The sequence below is a fragment of the Balaenoptera borealis genome, assembly GCF_965194805.1.
Source record: "Balaenoptera borealis genome assembly, chromosome: 3".
In the NCBI taxonomy this organism is placed as follows: Eukaryota; Metazoa; Chordata; class Mammalia; order Artiodactyla; family Balaenopteridae; genus Balaenoptera; species Balaenoptera borealis.
The window spans coordinates 1,221,277-1,238,131 of NC_138866.1; the positions used below are offsets into that span (position 1 = coordinate 1,221,277).

Here is a 16,855-nt window from a genome sequence, read left to right on the forward strand (position 1 = left end):
TCTAATAGGGCTGCAGAGGTACGTCACTGAGATCTTAACTTGCATTTTCCTAGTGACATATGATGTTGAACACCTTTTCATTGGTTTGTTGCCATCCATATTTAATTTAGTTGCTTATTTTATTGAGTTTTAAGAGTTCATTACACATTATGAACAAAAGTCCTTCCTTAGATACATATTTGCAAATATTTCCTCCTCGTGTGTAGCTTGTCTTTTCATCCTCTTAACAGGGTCTTTTGCAGAGCAGGTTTTAATTTGATAAAGTCCAACTTATCAATTTTTTCTTTCACAGGTTATGCTTCGTTGCATCTACAAACTCACTGCCAAACCCAAGGTCATATAGATTTTCTCCTGTATTTACTTCTAGAAGTTTTACAGCTTCACATTTCACGACTAGGTCTATGATCTAAGGAGTACTTTTAAGCCCCAAAGCCCCTTTACATGAAAGGGCAGTCAAGTTCAATCAACAAAGCCACATGCCCCCTGGAGAAAGGACCAGCCCGCAGGCCTCGCCCAGCGCCCCTCCCTCACCCGCTCCTGCACAGCTACGCCAACCTCAGCGACGCCATGGAACTTCCAGCACTCTGGAGGAGTGCTTCCAAACTAGCTGTCCTGAAAGACCAGCTTTGTTTCTCATTTTGTAAAATGCAAGAGAACTGAGTTACTACAACAATGAAATACAAAACAAAAGCATATAAAACATAAGCCCAAATTTTTCATTATTAAATTCAAAAGCTATAAAATTACTTTTGTCACCCAAGTCTCTAAATGGTCAGCCTTAACTTGTGCACTGATCTGGTCCCAGACCAGCACAGGTACTTCTGCTGCAGAGTCGAGTTTGCACCCAAGGGTCAGCCCAGCAAGCCCCTGACCGTGTGTGTGGGAAGGACCGAGTGGGGCAGGACCTTCCTCAGTTCCCACCAGGAACTGGCGAGGATGTCCAGCTGGTCCTGGCCTGGGGTGCGGCCTGGGTAGACACGCACGGCAGTCCTGCTGCCTGCTGCTCAGTTCTACCGCCCAGGAAGGCTTACTGCGCCGGGAGGGACCTAATGAGAAATTCAGAGAGCACCACCTGCCAGGAAGCTACTTCGCACCAAAAAGTGAAACAGGCAGGTCAAGGGAGAGCGAGCGCCTCCAGGACCAGAGGCGTGCGCCTGCACTGTAAGCACGGTGTCAGACTCAGCTCCTGTTGCTGAACGGCTGTACCAGCACAACGAGAGCGAGAAGTAGCTCCCACCCTATGATGCCCTCAGCGGCCTTACCTCTATGACGTCCTCCACGCTGAACTGCACGTCAAACGCGAGCTCCATGTCATGCTCCGGCAGGACAGGGGCCCCTGTAGTCGGATTCCACCCCAAACCACAGAGGACTCCAGTATAGCATCTGCCATCTCGATCAACTCTAAATGAAAAGTTTTGAGAAAAGTTAATATTTCAAAATTGTTAAGCCACTGGGTTTTTTGTTTTTGTTTTTTTTGAATGGGCAGCCTGAGTTTATTTTATATATATAGATAGTATATACGTATTTATTTATTTATTGAAGTATAGTTGATTTACAATATTGTGTTAGTTTCAGGTGTACAGCACAGCAATTTGGATATATATACACGTATGTATGTGCGTATATCCCTCTTCAGACTCTTTTCCCTTATAGGTTATTAGAAAATATTGAGGGGCTTCCCTGGTGGCGCAGTGGTTAAGAATCGCCTGCCAGTGCAAGGGACACAGGTTCGAGCCCTGGTCCGGGAAGATCCCACATGCCGCGGAGCAACTGGGCCCCATGCGCCACAACTACTGAGCCTGTGCTCTAGAGCCCGCAAGCCACAACAACTGAGCCCGTGTGTCACAACTACTGAAGCCTGCGCTCTAGAGCCCGTGAGCCACAACTACTGAGCCTACATGCCGCAATTACTGAAGCCCGCGCGCCTAGAGCCCGTGCTCCACAACAAGAGAAGCCACCCCAATGAGCAGCCCACGCACTGCAACGAAGAGTAGTCCCCGCTTGCCACAACTAGAGAAAGCCCGCGTGCAGCAACGAAGACCCAATGCAGCCAAAAATAAATTAATTAATTAATTTAAAAAAAAAAATGCGAGCCCTGCTCACTGACACACTTCTCTTTACTAAAGCCTCTAGGAGTTCCTGTCTGATCTTGGCACGAGAAAGAGCCACAGCTGCAGTCTTACCTCGCGGCACCATTGTGAGTGGGACGGGCACGGTTTCCCACTGATGACCACTGCCAGGAGACTTGGCGCCACATCCACAGCCCATTAACAACAGAACGTCCATCAGCGTGGTGCTGATGCTGGGCCTCAACTCCACCTCCACTTTGATCCCTTTTGCCCCACTTCAACTCGCGCTCCCGTGTGAGGCTGCGTGTCTGTCAGCTCTGTGAGCTTCTTTCTAAACTAAGTCTCAGTGTAGCTCCGCAAATCACCATAAAGCCTCCCTCAATCACACTGAAGCCGGGGGAGGCGCGGCCGGCCTCCAGACCTGCCAAGGGCACTTTTCTATCAGCGCTTTCTCTCCAAAAGGAAGCAGGGGCCCCGTTTCTCCCACTGGGTTCGCATCTTACCAAAGCCTGGGGACAAGACAAGTGAGCGCCCCATACCTGAGCTCCATGACTGGTGCAAACAGCATGCTGAGGAGCGCAGGAAGGCCGGGGATGTGCGGCATCAGCGAGGTCTCCCGCAGCAGCACGGTGGACCCTGCAGACAGTCACGGCCAAGGGCAGCGCTGGGCGCGTCGTCATGCGTGTGACACCTTCCCGCCCCACAACTCCTCCTTGTCCTCAGGCCTCCCTCCCTGTGTTGAGTCTGTCCCCATAGATGTGCCCCAGCAGACAAGTGCTCCCTGGTGTGGGTCCCCACAGCACCCCAAGAGGAACCCCTAATCCTAAGGCTCAAGCTTTGACCCCGTTTGGGGACCCGTCCTGTCTGGTTACTCTTGCCTTTCCTTTCTCCTCCTCAGGCTACCGGGTTTGCCCCTGGGCCAAGCTCTTGGATTTGCTCTCCTTTGCGGCCAAGCACAGTGGAATGCATGGATGATCAAGGAGTCAATCCACGCACCCCTGCACAGCGGGAAAGGTGACGATGCTCCAGTTCTTAAACCCCCACCAGCCAATGCACTCGGGAAACAGTCTAAAACACGGCACACAGGCGCGAGGCTGCTCACTGATCATAGGACAAACTGTTCCGGAGCCAAGGGGACAAACTGGAGCCAAGGGGAAGAAGAGAAGAGCGACACCGAAGGGACAGCAGGCCTTCACTCACCGGTGGCGTTAACCGAAAGGGAAGCTGCAACCAGCATCCTCTGGTGGAGGTCCTCGGGGCTGTCGCTGATGATGACAGAGTTGATGCTCTCCTTCTCAATCCAAACGCGCCTGAAAGGAGAGCTGTCGGGAGACGGCTGCTCCTCCGCCCGCGAGGCAGTGAGTGATGCCAAACCCGCGAGGAACACATTTCAAAGACAGTCCAACGCGCAAACACAGGCCCAACAAGTGCAATACACCACGGCCCAGTCTGCGCTAGGCCTCCTCACGCGGGAGTCCTGGGGCCGGTCCTCCACCTGCTTCGCTCTTCCGCTCCTCGTGTGATCCCGGGCCACTCCCTGGACCCACGTGCTGACCCTGCCCAAACCTCTACCTCCACCCCAGACCTCTGTCCCGTGGCCCACCCACCCCCTTCCACCTCTCAGCAGAGCCCCAGCAGGGCACCCTCCACTCCTGCTCCTCCCCCATCATCAACTCTCATCAAGCACCGGCCCGTTGGGTCCACACCGAAAGCTCTCACAAAGCTGCCCGTTTCTGTGCCTCCTGTCGTGGACTCGGCACGGCCCGCGGTCGTCCTGCTCTGGAGCACAGTGAGAGCAGCCTCAGAGGTCTGCACCTGCCCGAGCACCCTTCACGCTGGGGCTCTGCACACTTTAAAGTGCTCACAGAGCACTTGGACACCTTGTGAAAATGCAGGTTCGAAAGGTCTGGGTGGGGCTGAGCCCTGTATCTCTAACAAGCTCTTGGGGACGCATCTGCTGCTGGCCCTGGAGGAGACTTTGAGAAGCCAGGGTCTATCCTGTAGCCGAAGTGACCATTTAAAGTGCACACAGTGAGGCTTCCCACGCGGCTTGTGAGGCTCTGCGGCCCCCGCACTCCCCCTCCACTTCCTCAGAGGTGACCCAAGGCCCACATGCCTGCTGCTGGGACCCTCCCCCCCAGCCCTCGCCCTGCCTGCCCTGACAGCTGGACTTCTCCTGGTCTAACTCCTCTGCAGGCTTCAGGTCTCAGATTTCCCTGGAAAATCTCGATGGCCTTCCGACTGTGGACAGGGGCCCCTCTCAGATGCCTTCGTAATGTTCCATGGCCCCTAACAAGACCCTCATCAACCTATCTTGAACTAAGTGGCTTTCTCTGTCCTACCCTCTGCCCGCTGGACCCGTCACCTAGGGGAGGACACCGACTGTGCCGGTCACGACTGTCCCCCAGCTGCTCCCAGGACACAGGCGGCACGCACAGACCTGCTGAACGTACAACAACTGCAGTAAGCACAGAAAAAACGACGGCTGTGAGGAAAGACACTCCAACATGTCTTATACAGAATGGCTTTCATGTAAGAGAGAACAGGAACCGCAGATTTGGAGCTAGTGGAGAAGCTGGAAGGAGTTAGAAAAAGTACCACATTCCTACAGGTTAGGTATAAAAAAGGTTAGTTTCTGATGAGCTCTGTAAAAAGAGGACCAGAGGAAAAAAAGCTTCATGGGAAACTTAAGTTAATCATACCTGAACTTGGATATTCTGGTCAGACTATGACACTTCAGTTCATAAGGGTTAAAAGGCCCATGAAGTATTGCCTGTACACGTAAAATATACAAGATGTTACCAGTAAGTAAAATGTCACTTCACATACATTTTAAAAATCCAAAAGCCAGCTCATAGTTTAAAAAAAGAAAAAAGCTACACCTTCGTCAGTCATAACATCTTCGAGATTTAATGGGAGGAAAATGCCTTAAAGGAGGTATTTTTCTGGGATGCAACTGATTCCATGGTTTCGCTAACCTTCCTCTCTCTCTATATATATAAATACATACACATACTTTGGTCAAAAAAAGGAAGGAAACACTGCCAAATACTTCAGTAAAAGTGTTCTTTTCATGGCAGCAGACTATTCCAGTTAAATAAGCAGGTCTACGACCACACAGCCAAAGGCTGGGGCAGTAGAAGAGTGAGTCCCTGTCAGCCCTCCTCCAAACGGGCCGAGCGACTGGAGCACCTCCACGGGACGAAGCTAAGCCTTGACGCTGGTTCCCAAAAGCCCACACACTGTGCTTCCCCTCGTTCTGATGGGCAAGCACTGGTCGCCGTGACTGGAGAATGCTGCCTGCCATCCGACTGCCTAGTTCTTGTTGCAAAATTCCTGTACCTCCTGGCTCCTTCTTCACCTCCTCGGAGCAGAGTCCCTCAGAGCTACCTGAGAGGCTGCCTCCTGGGCTTCAAGTCCTCAGAAAGTCTGCCGAATAAAACATAATCCTCAACTTTCAGGCTGGGCATTTTTTTCACTCGACATCGCCTTTGGAAAGGTTAGTTTTAAAAAAGAACTAGTCATGGGACTTCGCTGGTGGTCCACTGGCTAAGACTCCGCGCTCCCAATGCAGGGGGCCCAGGTTCGAGCCTGCTCAGGGAACTAGATCCCACATGCTGCAACTAAGACCAGGAACAGCTAGCTAGCTAGCTAAATAATTAATAAATAAATAAATAAATATTTTTTTTTTGAGGGGGGAAGAAAAGAAGAACTAGTCAAAGCATTGCTCTATACTAAACCCTGGGTTTTGGTCTTATTTTTTTTTTTTAATTTTTTATTTATTTATTTATTTATTTATTATTTTTGGCTGTGTTGGGTCTTCGTTTCTGTGCGAGGGCTTTCTCTAGTTGCGGCGAGTGGGAGCCACTCTTCATCGCGGTGCGTGGGCCTCTCACTGTCGCGGCCTCTCTTGTTGCGGAGCACAGGCTCCAGATGCGCAGGCTCAGTAGTTGTGGCTCACGGGTCTAGTTGCTCCGCGGCATGTGGGATCTTCCCAGACCAGGCCTCGAACCCATGTCCCCTGCATTGGCAGGCAGATTCTCAACCACTGCGCCACCAGGGAAGCCCTGGTCTTATTAATATAGGCTCCATTGTGAGAAAAGTAACAGTTAAAAACCAGTAAAGAGGGACTTCCCTGGTGGCGCAGTGGTTAAGAATCTGCCTGCCAATGCAGGGGAAACAAGTTCGAGCCCTGGTCCGGGAAGATCCCACATGCCGTGGAGCAACTAAGCCCGTGTGCCACAACTACTGAGCCTGTGCTCTAGAGCCCGCGAGCCACAGCTACTGAAGCCCACGTGCCACAACTACTGAAGTCTGCGTGCCTAGAGCCCGTGCTCTGCAACGAGAAGCCACCGCAATGAGAAGCCCGCGCACCGCAACGAAGAGCAGCCCCCGATTGCCGGAACTAGACAAAGCCCACGCACAGCAACGAAAAACCCAACGCAGCCAAAAATAAATTAATTAATTAATTAAAAAAAAAAACAGTAAAGAAAAAACCATCATGACTACTAGCTGCAACTCAGCTTATAAATGTACAATGATTTTTTAAAAATTTAACTGTATTTTAAAATAACTCCTATAAATTACCTTGCAGTTTGGGTTACCCAGTTTATTGGAAGAAAAGCTCTCTAACAAAATCCGGATCACATACTTTTCGTCGTCTTTCAGGGGGGATGGCACGGACATGTCTGTCACATATTCTACTGATTTGGAAAAGAGACCCTTGAGAACTTCATGGCTTTGCTGAACAAAATAAGAAAAGTTCATTTTGCTAAAACGAAAACCAGTATTAAAAGCACTTTATTCCAAACTAATCAAAGTACTTCATAGGCGTGACCTTATTCTTAGGTGGTCTCTAGATTATTAAGATGTCAAAAGATAATTTTCTCAAGTACATTTTAAAATTCAAACAAAAGAAATAAAACAGAATTCATTAAAGGCTCAATTCATTAGCCTTTACGACCTTTCAGCCATCAGAGAACTGAAAAGAGCGAGAAGAAGAATTTTCTGTCTACACAGTGTCAGTTTCCTACTGGGACTATTACCAGGACCCCTGGAAGCACTCCCCACCTGGAAGCACAAACCCAGCCAGCTCTGCAGGGACGCCTCCTGCTTGTCTGTCCCTTGCCCAACTCAGCGCCTCATCCCCAGCAGAAATTACAGAAGGAAAAACAAACCACCTTCAACGTGAGCCTCAATGTGGCATCTCAAACCTTCAGATCAAGAAAAATAGCTTCAGAACTGATTTTGAAAGAAACAGTTGAAAGACATTTTGAAATGTTCAAAATACTTGAAACTAATATTTTATAATTACTTTCCTTAGGGAGATAAATCTTGGAATCCATTTTTTAAAAACTCCCCAAACAGAGAACACTTTCACAGCTAATCTTCATTCCAAGAAGAAGAAAAAAACACAGCTCCATAATCAGAAACCAACAAGAACAGCACTTGACCACCATAATTTGGTCTCAAAGAAACTAGAAGCCATTGACGAGGGCACCACAGACCTTAACACACTGAACACTGTCCAGCTCTTCACCCCCCAACACCCTGAGAGCGGAAAAGGGCCCCCCTTCTCTCTCACTCCCCCGCCCCCTGCACACACACACTCAGACACACACACACACACTCCTCAAAGGAGGACGGAAGCGCACACCTTGGACTCATAGGGCTCCTCGGCCAGCTCGGCATAGCCCTCCTTGATGAGGACGTCTCGCACGTTGATGGCGCCCTGCAGCGCCGAGGAGAGGTAGGCGTCCACGTGTAGGACGCCGTGCACCACGGAGAAGACCTTCACGAGGAGGGCACGGCCGCTGACCAGCGAGGAGAAGCGCCGGCTGGCCCTGCCGCTCCAGTGCTCGCCGCACACCAGACACCTTGCGGATGGGCGCATCTTGCAAATCTTAAACTCCAAAGCCTACGGGACAGAAGCGCACAGCTGAGCCAGTTTATAAATGTGCGAGACGCTCACCCCAAATACCACTGAAAAGTGACCCTGGTGCAGGGATCCTCACCAGTGATCTCCTACAAATCCTACTGAAAACAGTTTCAGGGTAAGTGAGGATTTCATAGGTAAAAAAAACTCGGTTTTCCTTTTCGACAACAAAAAAAGTTTAGAATAACTTTTAGAAAGTGCATGTGGGAAAGCATTAGAAATTACTGAATTAAAACTACTTTTTTTGCTAAGTGTGAAACACTCCATATATTTTAATTTGCTCCAAAAGCAGTACTAGCAAAAATATCTACAGCAATATATTTTTGGGAAAAAGCAGAAACCAAATTCGGAGAGCATGACAAAACGAGTGCCAGCCCTCTGGGCCTTGGCCCTGTCCATAAGCTGAGGGGCGACCACATGACCTCCAGAATCCTTCTAGCTTTACGCTCTCAGACCACAGGAGCGTCTCGACCTTACCTGAAAGGGAAGTTCAAGAAACTGACAGGGAATCTCCATTAAGACGTCCAGAGCTACGTGCGCTCTGTTTCCATAGTCTACAAAGAACACCTAGAGGATGAGGAAAGTGCCTCAGTTAGTACAGGCCCAGGCAAACACCGTGCGCCACCAACCATGGCCACGCAACCATCCATCCCAGCTCCGTCATCACAGGATTCCTAGGGACTGGGGCTTAAATCCTCACCTCACTGAGGGAAGTAACTTTTCTACTAGACCACTTTTCTAACTGTAATTATTTTATATTTAATTTCCACTTGAAATTAGAAAAGACTTTCTATCAACTGCTATAAGTCTGTCTCATTTCCCTTTCAGTGATTTGTTACAGAAAAACATACCTCAGCAGAATTTCCAGAAACATAAAGGATTTGTGCTCTAAAGTAGCTTTCTTTATCAAAATCAGCAAAAGGAGCCAGACAGACCAAGTCTGGATGTGGGTGAACGGGCAAGGGCACCAACTTCAGACGGCTGATTTCAGCAGTAAGCTTTTCCAGAATCTCTGAGCTTTTTTCATCAATCCTATATCCCCAGAAGTGCCCCACTTCAACCACCTAAAAAGGAGGAGGAAGAGCAGAGATGAACTCTAGAAAGGATTTCTGTCAAGAGGGACAGAAACTCAAACTGCAGCCCTGGCACACCACCCTACTACAAGTCACAAACCAGATTCCCCGGTCCCTAAGTATTCTACAGGGGAGGGGGTGCCCGGCTTGAGCGAGGTGAGGAACGGTGTCTGGAGGCACAAGACTTGCGGGCACACAAGCACTGTAGGCTCTGGGGGGCACGTGGGAACAGGGCTGTTCCATCCCTGACCAGAGCCCAGGGCCCCCAGGTGCCCTCTGGGTGGCGAGGGCCGGGTGCGGGGTGAACGCACAGCCCCCTGGAAGAGCAGTGGGGGGACGGGGGAGTGGATGTCCTCGCCTGCTGCCGCTGCAAGACGGCCAGGGCCGCACTGCCGGAGCTCTCCGGTCTCCTGGCATCCAGGTTTCTATGGGAAGTCTCCCAGTGAAGGGTAACTACAGATTTACCAGGAAGCCCGATGCATTTTAACTGAAATTTTATTTTGAAGAAGTAAAAACTACACCCCAATGAATAATGGTGCCAATGCTAGTTTTGTGGATATAAACTGAATTACACAAGCAAATAGCACTATGCCAATTAACATTTTTACATGTATCTTGTCGCCAAAACTGATTTTAAAATGTACTAACATTTTAAAAATTAAACTTTGACTCTAGAATGAATATTTGTGTTTACACAATTGTGTTACAGCCACATTTCAATTCAGCAAGCGAGAGTAATTCAAGCTCACCCAGATTTGCTACAGGTAACCCTTAAACAAGGCAGGTTTGTTCTGCGAGGGTCCGCTTACCCGGATACTTTTCAACAGTAAAGACTACAGGACTGCATGGTCCGTGGCTGGTCGAATCTGAGGATGCGGCGGGACCACGGATACGGAGGGCCGACAGTGAGTTACCCATGGATTAGCCCCACATTGTTCAAGGGTCCAGTGTAGATGACTAAGGTACACAGGCTGTGGGCGAGGGTCTCTATACATCCACTATCTCATGTATACAACACGACAGTTCTAGGCTAAGAAGACAGAAAAGCTCTAATGATTGGATCACACCATTCTTACCTCTGTAACATCAATTGTTAAGAGGAGATCTGTAATCATCTGGGATCTGTCTAACGTGTTAAATGAGACTTGCGCAGGATCAACTCTCTGCTTCTGGAAGTCCACATTCACCCTATTTAACACAATTTATTTTAAAAGGCAATAAAAGTATTACAAAGAAAACATGTTTACATATATGAAGTTACTGCTTGAACTATTCCACTGTTTCTATAAGAAAAGAACATTTTAATAAAATACCTAAAGCCAGAGATGATGAAGTCGATCTTATCTGAAATGTGTTTCTGATGGCTTCCTGAGCTGCCCTGGGGGAGGGTGTGTACCCCAGTAGTTACATACTACCCTTCAGGAATATATTCTAAAGGTCAAGACTGTTATGGAATATCTACTCTTAAGGATATAAATTCTAAATCTAGGACCTGCAATGTTTCCTAACTTGTGGTTTCAGAGGTGAGTGACTCTGACCTTTAGAAAACTACAAGAATCCAAGCCTATTTAATGTTGTTAGGAAACACATACATGATTTTCTAATAAACCTAAGAATTATCATTCATCCCTTGAAGCAATAATATAATAAATGCTAAAATTCCAGGAGATGAAATATAAATTGATAAAAAGTTTCCTTTCCTAATAATTTTATTCTTAAATGAAGAGGAAGAATTATAAGAGATCTGATCCACCTCTCTTCCCAATTTTCCAACCCATTTATTAAATAAGAGTGACTCAGGCTAAGTTACCCAGCAGGACAGGCCTACTCCACGTTGTTACAGACTGAACCCACTCAACTCCCAAACTCGCAGAATCAAACCATCCCACACTGGATGAAACTCGATGGAACTTACTTCCCTACCTCATCAATTCCTCAAATCCCTGTCAAATTCCTCATGGGGTTAAAAAGATTACAAACAAGAAAAGGTGCAGGAGAATTCTACACACAGCACTGTGTGAATATGACCGAAAGGCAAAGTAATCTGTCAGAAACACTGAAGGGCGATTTAATTGGGTCCAAGAGAAGCCAGCCTGCAAACTGCACGGCAGCTGCCTGGGGGCCGAGCAGACCCGTGCAGGCAGCCCGGCCCCCCCACCCTGCTCAACAGGGACGGGTGGCCTGTGCTGGCAAGCAGCGGGCTGCTGCCAACTGCGCCTGCGTCTTGTCCCGCTGCTGGCTCCGCTAAGGGCAAGGGAGACCCTACTCTGCTTAGGAAGAGAAAGGCGGTAACTGTAAGGAGGAAGAAAGGAAACTAACATTAGGGTCAATCCCTTCGATTTAAACTGAAAATGACACAAATGGTTCTACCCAATCCTCCAAACAGCCTTGTACAATAGGTATCATAGCTATTAAACATATGAAAACACTGAGGTTCAGAGAGGTCAAGTAATGTGCCCAAGCACACACAGCTAGAAGACGATGAAACCAGGCTACCACGCCAGTGCTTTTAGTGTGAACTTAAGCAAGGTTAAACAGCTGTTTAAAAATAATATTGAGAATGTGAAAGCAGGTGGACAGAGTTGTGCCTGCCTCCCTTCTGAAAATACCTTGTGTTCCTGAGCTTGGAAACAGCCCCTCCTTGCACCTTCCCTTCAATCTCCTCTGCAGAATGAACACTGAGTTCAAGGGAAACTTTCAGCTGAGACATCTTAATGGCCATATACACCGCAGGAAGAGTTTTAAACCTCTCTGTTGGATTGCGTGAAAACTCCACAAAGGCTCTGTTCCACAAATGTAAATAAAAAAATAAGTTTATGAGGCATGTTAATTTCTCTCAAGTTTAGAGATTTTCAGTAACACCTCTCTTCAAAACACCAGCAACTCTTCCTTCTGTTAATTAATCAAGAAGATGTATTTAAGGGAAAATTATTCACTTAAGAGAAATAAAAGTTACAATGACGTACCGTTAAATTAAAACCAAGTATCATCCTCATGTATTACTCAGTATAATGCAGAATAAAGATTAAGTTCAAAAGGAATTTTCGGCTAAGAAATCTTAATTCTCATTAGAACAAAGTGACAGATTTGGGTTTTTGTTTTCCTCTATTTTATTGTAAAATAAAAATCAGACAGAGAAAAGCACACAACTGAGAAGTTCAGTGATCTTTCTGATCTCCCTCCAAAAAACCACCCAGTTTATCACCCAGTAATGTTGAGGCACGCCCCACCTTAAGACCCACCCACGTCGCAGTGTCCTATTATCACATCCCTCCCTCTTGGGGAATAAGAATCAAACATGCAGTAAGGGGACTTCCCTGGTGGCGCAGTGGTTGAGAATCTGCCTGCCAATGCAGGGGACACAGGTTCGAGCCCTGGTCTGGGAAGTTCCCACATGCTGCGGAGCAACTAAGCCCATGCACCACAACTACTGAGCCTGCGCTCTAGAGCCCATGAGCCACAACTACTGAGCCCATGTGCCACAACTACTGAAACCCGTGCACCTAGAGCCCGTGCTCCGCAACAAGAGAAGCCATGGCAATGGGAAGCCCATGCACCGCAACGAAGAGTAGCCCCCGCTCGTTGCAACTAGAGAAGGCCCGCGCACAGCAACGAAGACCCAACGCAGCCAAAAAATAAATTAATTTTAAAAAAAAACATGCAGTAAGGGTGCCTGCCAGACACTTCCTGGTAAAAAGGAAAAAAGCTTCAAGTTTACATTTGTTTGTATATGCATGTCAAAATCTCCCGGAGCAAAACATCATACTCAGAAAAACAGACTTATGACCGCTTCAACTACTGCCATGGAAATGCGTGATTTTGGGTGACCTGGAAGGACCCTGAGCTGATGAAAAGCGGCCTGTCGCGTCCCATCCCGTCCCGTCCTCTGGCCTCTCTGCAGCCTCCTGTCTCCACTGCACTGTCCCCTTGCCCTCGGCTCCCTTTCAGCCCTCCTCCACCGACCCTGGGTGAGCTCACAAGTGAGCACGTGCACTCTCCTCCTGTCCTCAGCTCCCTTTATTCACTTCCATTTCTGCCATCTTTCTCTAGAAGGAGCCTAAGTCTCTCCTTAGAAATAATTTCTTTCAAATACTCTAGAGCACATTTCCAAGACTCTCATCTTCCCTGAGTATTTTCAACTCAACACGTGGAGAGAGCCAAGCCCGTGACATTCCCCGCGCCCCCCCAGCCCCCGGCCCTGCCCTCCTGTCCACTCCCCCCAGCTGAAGTCCTGGCCCTCGCTGGCTCCTCTCTCGTCTTCGTCCTCCACAGGCCATCAACAGCCGAATCCAAGAGCTCTTCCCTCCCATCCGCTGCCTCCTTTTCATGTCAAAAGTCACCTCGGCTTGGACAACTGCCAAGTTTATGCTGGACGGCTTCTTCTCCTCTTCATCACTCCCCGATTAAGTTCTACAAAACACAGTTCTAGTCAGAACACTCAGGGCTCTCTAAATACCCACTACTGACGTTCATACTCGTCAGCTGGTTACAAATACCATCCGAAAGACAGCGCCTGATGCCCACTCTTCAGGCTCAATCTGACACAAAACCAGCTCCTGGCAAGAGGGCTCTGGCTGTGCCTGGCACAAATCCTACGCTTTCCCAAACCACAGCTCCGCTCACACTGGGCTCCTGCCCCACCTGCCAGGGCTGCCTCCCCTCCAGGCCCCTCCAACTCCTCCAGAGGCAGGCCCAGGTGAATGTCACTGCTCCTACTCTGAGCCTCAGATACAATATCTTCTTCCAACCCCCCAGGCCTCTCCCAGGACACTTCACGATGGGCAAACATCTGTGGAACCGATTTTACTCTCCACGCCGACCACTAATTTGAAAATGTCTCACAGGAGGAAACCGTGCGCCCACGTACGACCTGTGCTCCAGTGCCCTTGGCCCTGCACACAGCAGGCCCTGCTGGATCCCAAGGCGGAGGACAGTCTTGACTCAATAACTATTTTATGTCATTCTCTGCCTTTAATATTTGATGCACAGAACTGATAACCAGAAGAACACTGTTACATCCCCAAGTAATTGGTAAGACATTGGTATTACGACTGAACACCAGAAATCTATGAGGAATCGAGTAAAATATAATTAAAATACCTATATAGATATCCCTGACAGCAAGAAGAAGAAACGAACACCGAACGCAATCCAGCAGTAAGGATTAAGGAAAGAGGCCACTGCAAGCTTAGTGAGAGCCCAGACGGCACCATCCAAATCAGTCCAAAGAGCACCCACGCACACAGAACTGGAGTCTCAGTGAGGCAAACGGACTTTCCATATTCAAGAAAGATGGTTTAGCTACGAGAATCCAATTTTAAGTAAGTAATTTTGTATATGTGATTAAGAATTTGACTGCTAATTTATATTAGAATATTTAAGAAAACTTGAGACACTGTAAGTTTAATTAAATCTGTAACGGTTGTTAGCAGCACCTAGAAAGACTTTACTTATTACGGTTATATATTTGCCATGTGAGGCCTTTACATGCTTACAAAGAAAATCAATATATTAATCACAGGAATGGAACTTAAAATGTGTGAGGCAATTAATCCAAAATTTAAGCAGAATGAATATGCTCAACTTGAGCTATTGGACATTAATCAAAGAAAAACTAAAAGTATTTCTTATTTACTAGATTTACAAAGCTTTGTAAATTAAATAAAATGTGTAGGACACGAGAAAATTTTTTCCAATTTTAAAAATTAAAAATCAATTTAAAAACCGTAATAGCCTTTTCTGTGCATAAGCAGTCTCTCTTGGAAATGAAAACTCAAAGTGATACTCCAAAACCACTTACTTCTTATCTGCAATTAAAATAGGCCAAATGTAACTGAGTTTTACAATATTTGTCTTCCAAAAATATTTAGAACATGTAAGTTCTAAATGACTATCAGCAGATAAACTCTCCTGCAGGCATCTCTGGCGGCCGGCGACTTACTGTGAAATCTCGGATGGACGCGCCCGAGTGCAGCGCACTTCCAGAGCGCCAACCCTGTACCTCATCACGCTACTGAACCTTCTCAGCATCAGACGTCCTTTAGGAGGAACGTGGTTGAAAGAGAAGATAAACTGCTCCTGACAACAAGATAAACCACAGCCACGCTTTAAGAGCTGTCCTCAGCAGCCTTTCTGACGACCCATTTCCACACGCCCCCAGTTGAAAGAATCAGCCCCTGTAAACATAAAATCTCGTGGTTCTTTCGTAATTGCAGTGGATTACAAAAATACACTACTTACTTTGCACCATCAAACACGATGGATCTGACTTGGCCGCACTGTCTAAAGAGAGACTGCAGTTGTTTATAGTAGAGAAATCCATAGGGAGGAACGTGCTTCAGCTGTAAAACACCACACTGCATTAACAGGAGCAGACAGAGCTCACAGTCATAATGTTCACAAAAACAGAGCACGCTGTCTTTAAGCACAAGACGTAGACCCGACAGCACGGTATTTAAGGACTAATGACTTTTAAATTATAATTAAGTTTTAATAATACATGTTAAACAAAGGCTAATTCTTCCCCTGTTAGAAGAATCCAAAAGTCTGAAACAGAAAAGTTAAGACTTATTTTTCATTTTTACCTTAAAATAACCAAGCTGACTAAATACATCTTTTTAAAACATAGTATTTCTATATAGGCAGCAGCGGGAACTTAAACGTTACAGGTTAATGCACCACTTGGTGGAGGAGGGGGTGCGTCCTCGCCCCGCAGGCAGCGCTAACCGGACAGGAGCTGCAGCAACCCCTCCCTGTCCGTGCGCTTTCTCCCTCCCATCAGGGCGATCTGTGCTCCGAGCTCCCGCGCGAAACTGGGAGTCCCCTGCCCCGTGACCTGCTTATCTCAGGGCCCAGCACAGCTCCATGAGAGGCAGTGGGTGGCTGAAAAGCAAGGGCTGGGGACTCAGGTCTGAGCTCCTGTCCTGGCCTGTCAGGGTTCTGCAGGCAAAAAGTTACGGAGCCACCCCAGGACCCAACAGCCACATCCCTTATTAAGGGGGACAATAAGTCCCCGACTCAGAGAGTCAACGTGAAGCTCAGAGAAGAATGCGTAAAAAGCACTCGACAAAGGCCCTCTCAGATGATAAGCACTATGTAAGCACCAGCCACACTTAGTTTTTATGACGCACACAGCAGGTGACTTTCTGGCCCCCAGAGTGCAAGGTGAACAGGCTGCCTGGTGGCTGAAGGAGGCAAGCGCAGCCCACGTCTGAGGAAACGTGCTGTGGGGCCTCCCCACCCCGCGGCACAGGTCGGGAGGGAGCACCACCAAGGCGTGAGAGGAAGCCAACCAGAAGGGCTTGGTCTGCCATGAAGGTCAGTACGAGCAGAGGCCCGGCCACACTTCCTCGAGAGCAATAAGGAGCTAATGACCGCCCCTTCAGGTAAAACCCGTCCCCAGGTACAAACTGCATCTCAGCTGCCTCTCGTCCCCAGTGTGAGCACCAGCGCCTCTCCAGTGCTCTGCAGAGACCCTCTCCCTCGTGAACTCTTACTTCTTCAGTAACAGTGTGATGGAAACAGCAAGAGGAGTAAGAGCTGCCAATGACGGCATGTTTACTTTAGGCCAGGAACTCTGCCAAGTGCTCTACACCCCCTTTATTAGATATAGGCCGGTAATGGAACCCAGGGTCCGATAAAAGCCCGATTCCCAAATACTTTATGCCAGTTGCCTACCCTGAAGTGATCCTGTGCTCAGGTTTAAACAAAGGGTCCACAAATGTTGATCTGATAGTCAGTGCCTGGGACTGACCATCAGATTTGCCCAAAGCTCATGT

The 16,855-nt window shown here is 48.0% G+C and overlaps 1 protein-coding gene and 1 long non-coding RNA gene across 2 annotated transcripts in view; one reads left to right on the forward strand and one right to left on the reverse strand.

The window, feature by feature from the left end:
- LOC309626659 overlaps window positions 1-16,855 on the forward strand; it is a 191,802-nt gene that overhangs the window by 72,923 nt on the left and 102,024 nt on the right. The window lies entirely within an intron of this gene.
- TDRD9 (tudor domain containing 9) overlaps window positions 1-16,855 on the reverse strand; it is a gene marked incomplete at its 5' end in the record, with an annotated part of 112,210 nt that overhangs the window by 16,978 nt on the left and 78,377 nt on the right. Inside the window, 11 exons of the mRNA XM_082387599.1 lie at window positions 1,263-1,401; window positions 2,609-2,705; window positions 3,270-3,379; window positions 4,772-4,842; window positions 6,657-6,812; window positions 7,726-7,986; window positions 8,482-8,571; window positions 8,856-9,068; window positions 10,154-10,265; window positions 11,687-11,860; window positions 15,318-15,418. Of these exons, the coding sequence (XP_082243725.1) occupies window positions 1,263-1,401; window positions 2,609-2,705; window positions 3,270-3,379; window positions 4,772-4,842; window positions 6,657-6,812; window positions 7,726-7,986; window positions 8,482-8,571; window positions 8,856-9,068; window positions 10,154-10,265; window positions 11,687-11,860; window positions 15,318-15,418 (1,524 nt within the window). The remainder of the gene's footprint in view (window positions 1-1,262; window positions 1,402-2,608; window positions 2,706-3,269; window positions 3,380-4,771; window positions 4,843-6,656; window positions 6,813-7,725; window positions 7,987-8,481; window positions 8,572-8,855; window positions 9,069-10,153; window positions 10,266-11,686; window positions 11,861-15,317; window positions 15,419-16,855) is intronic.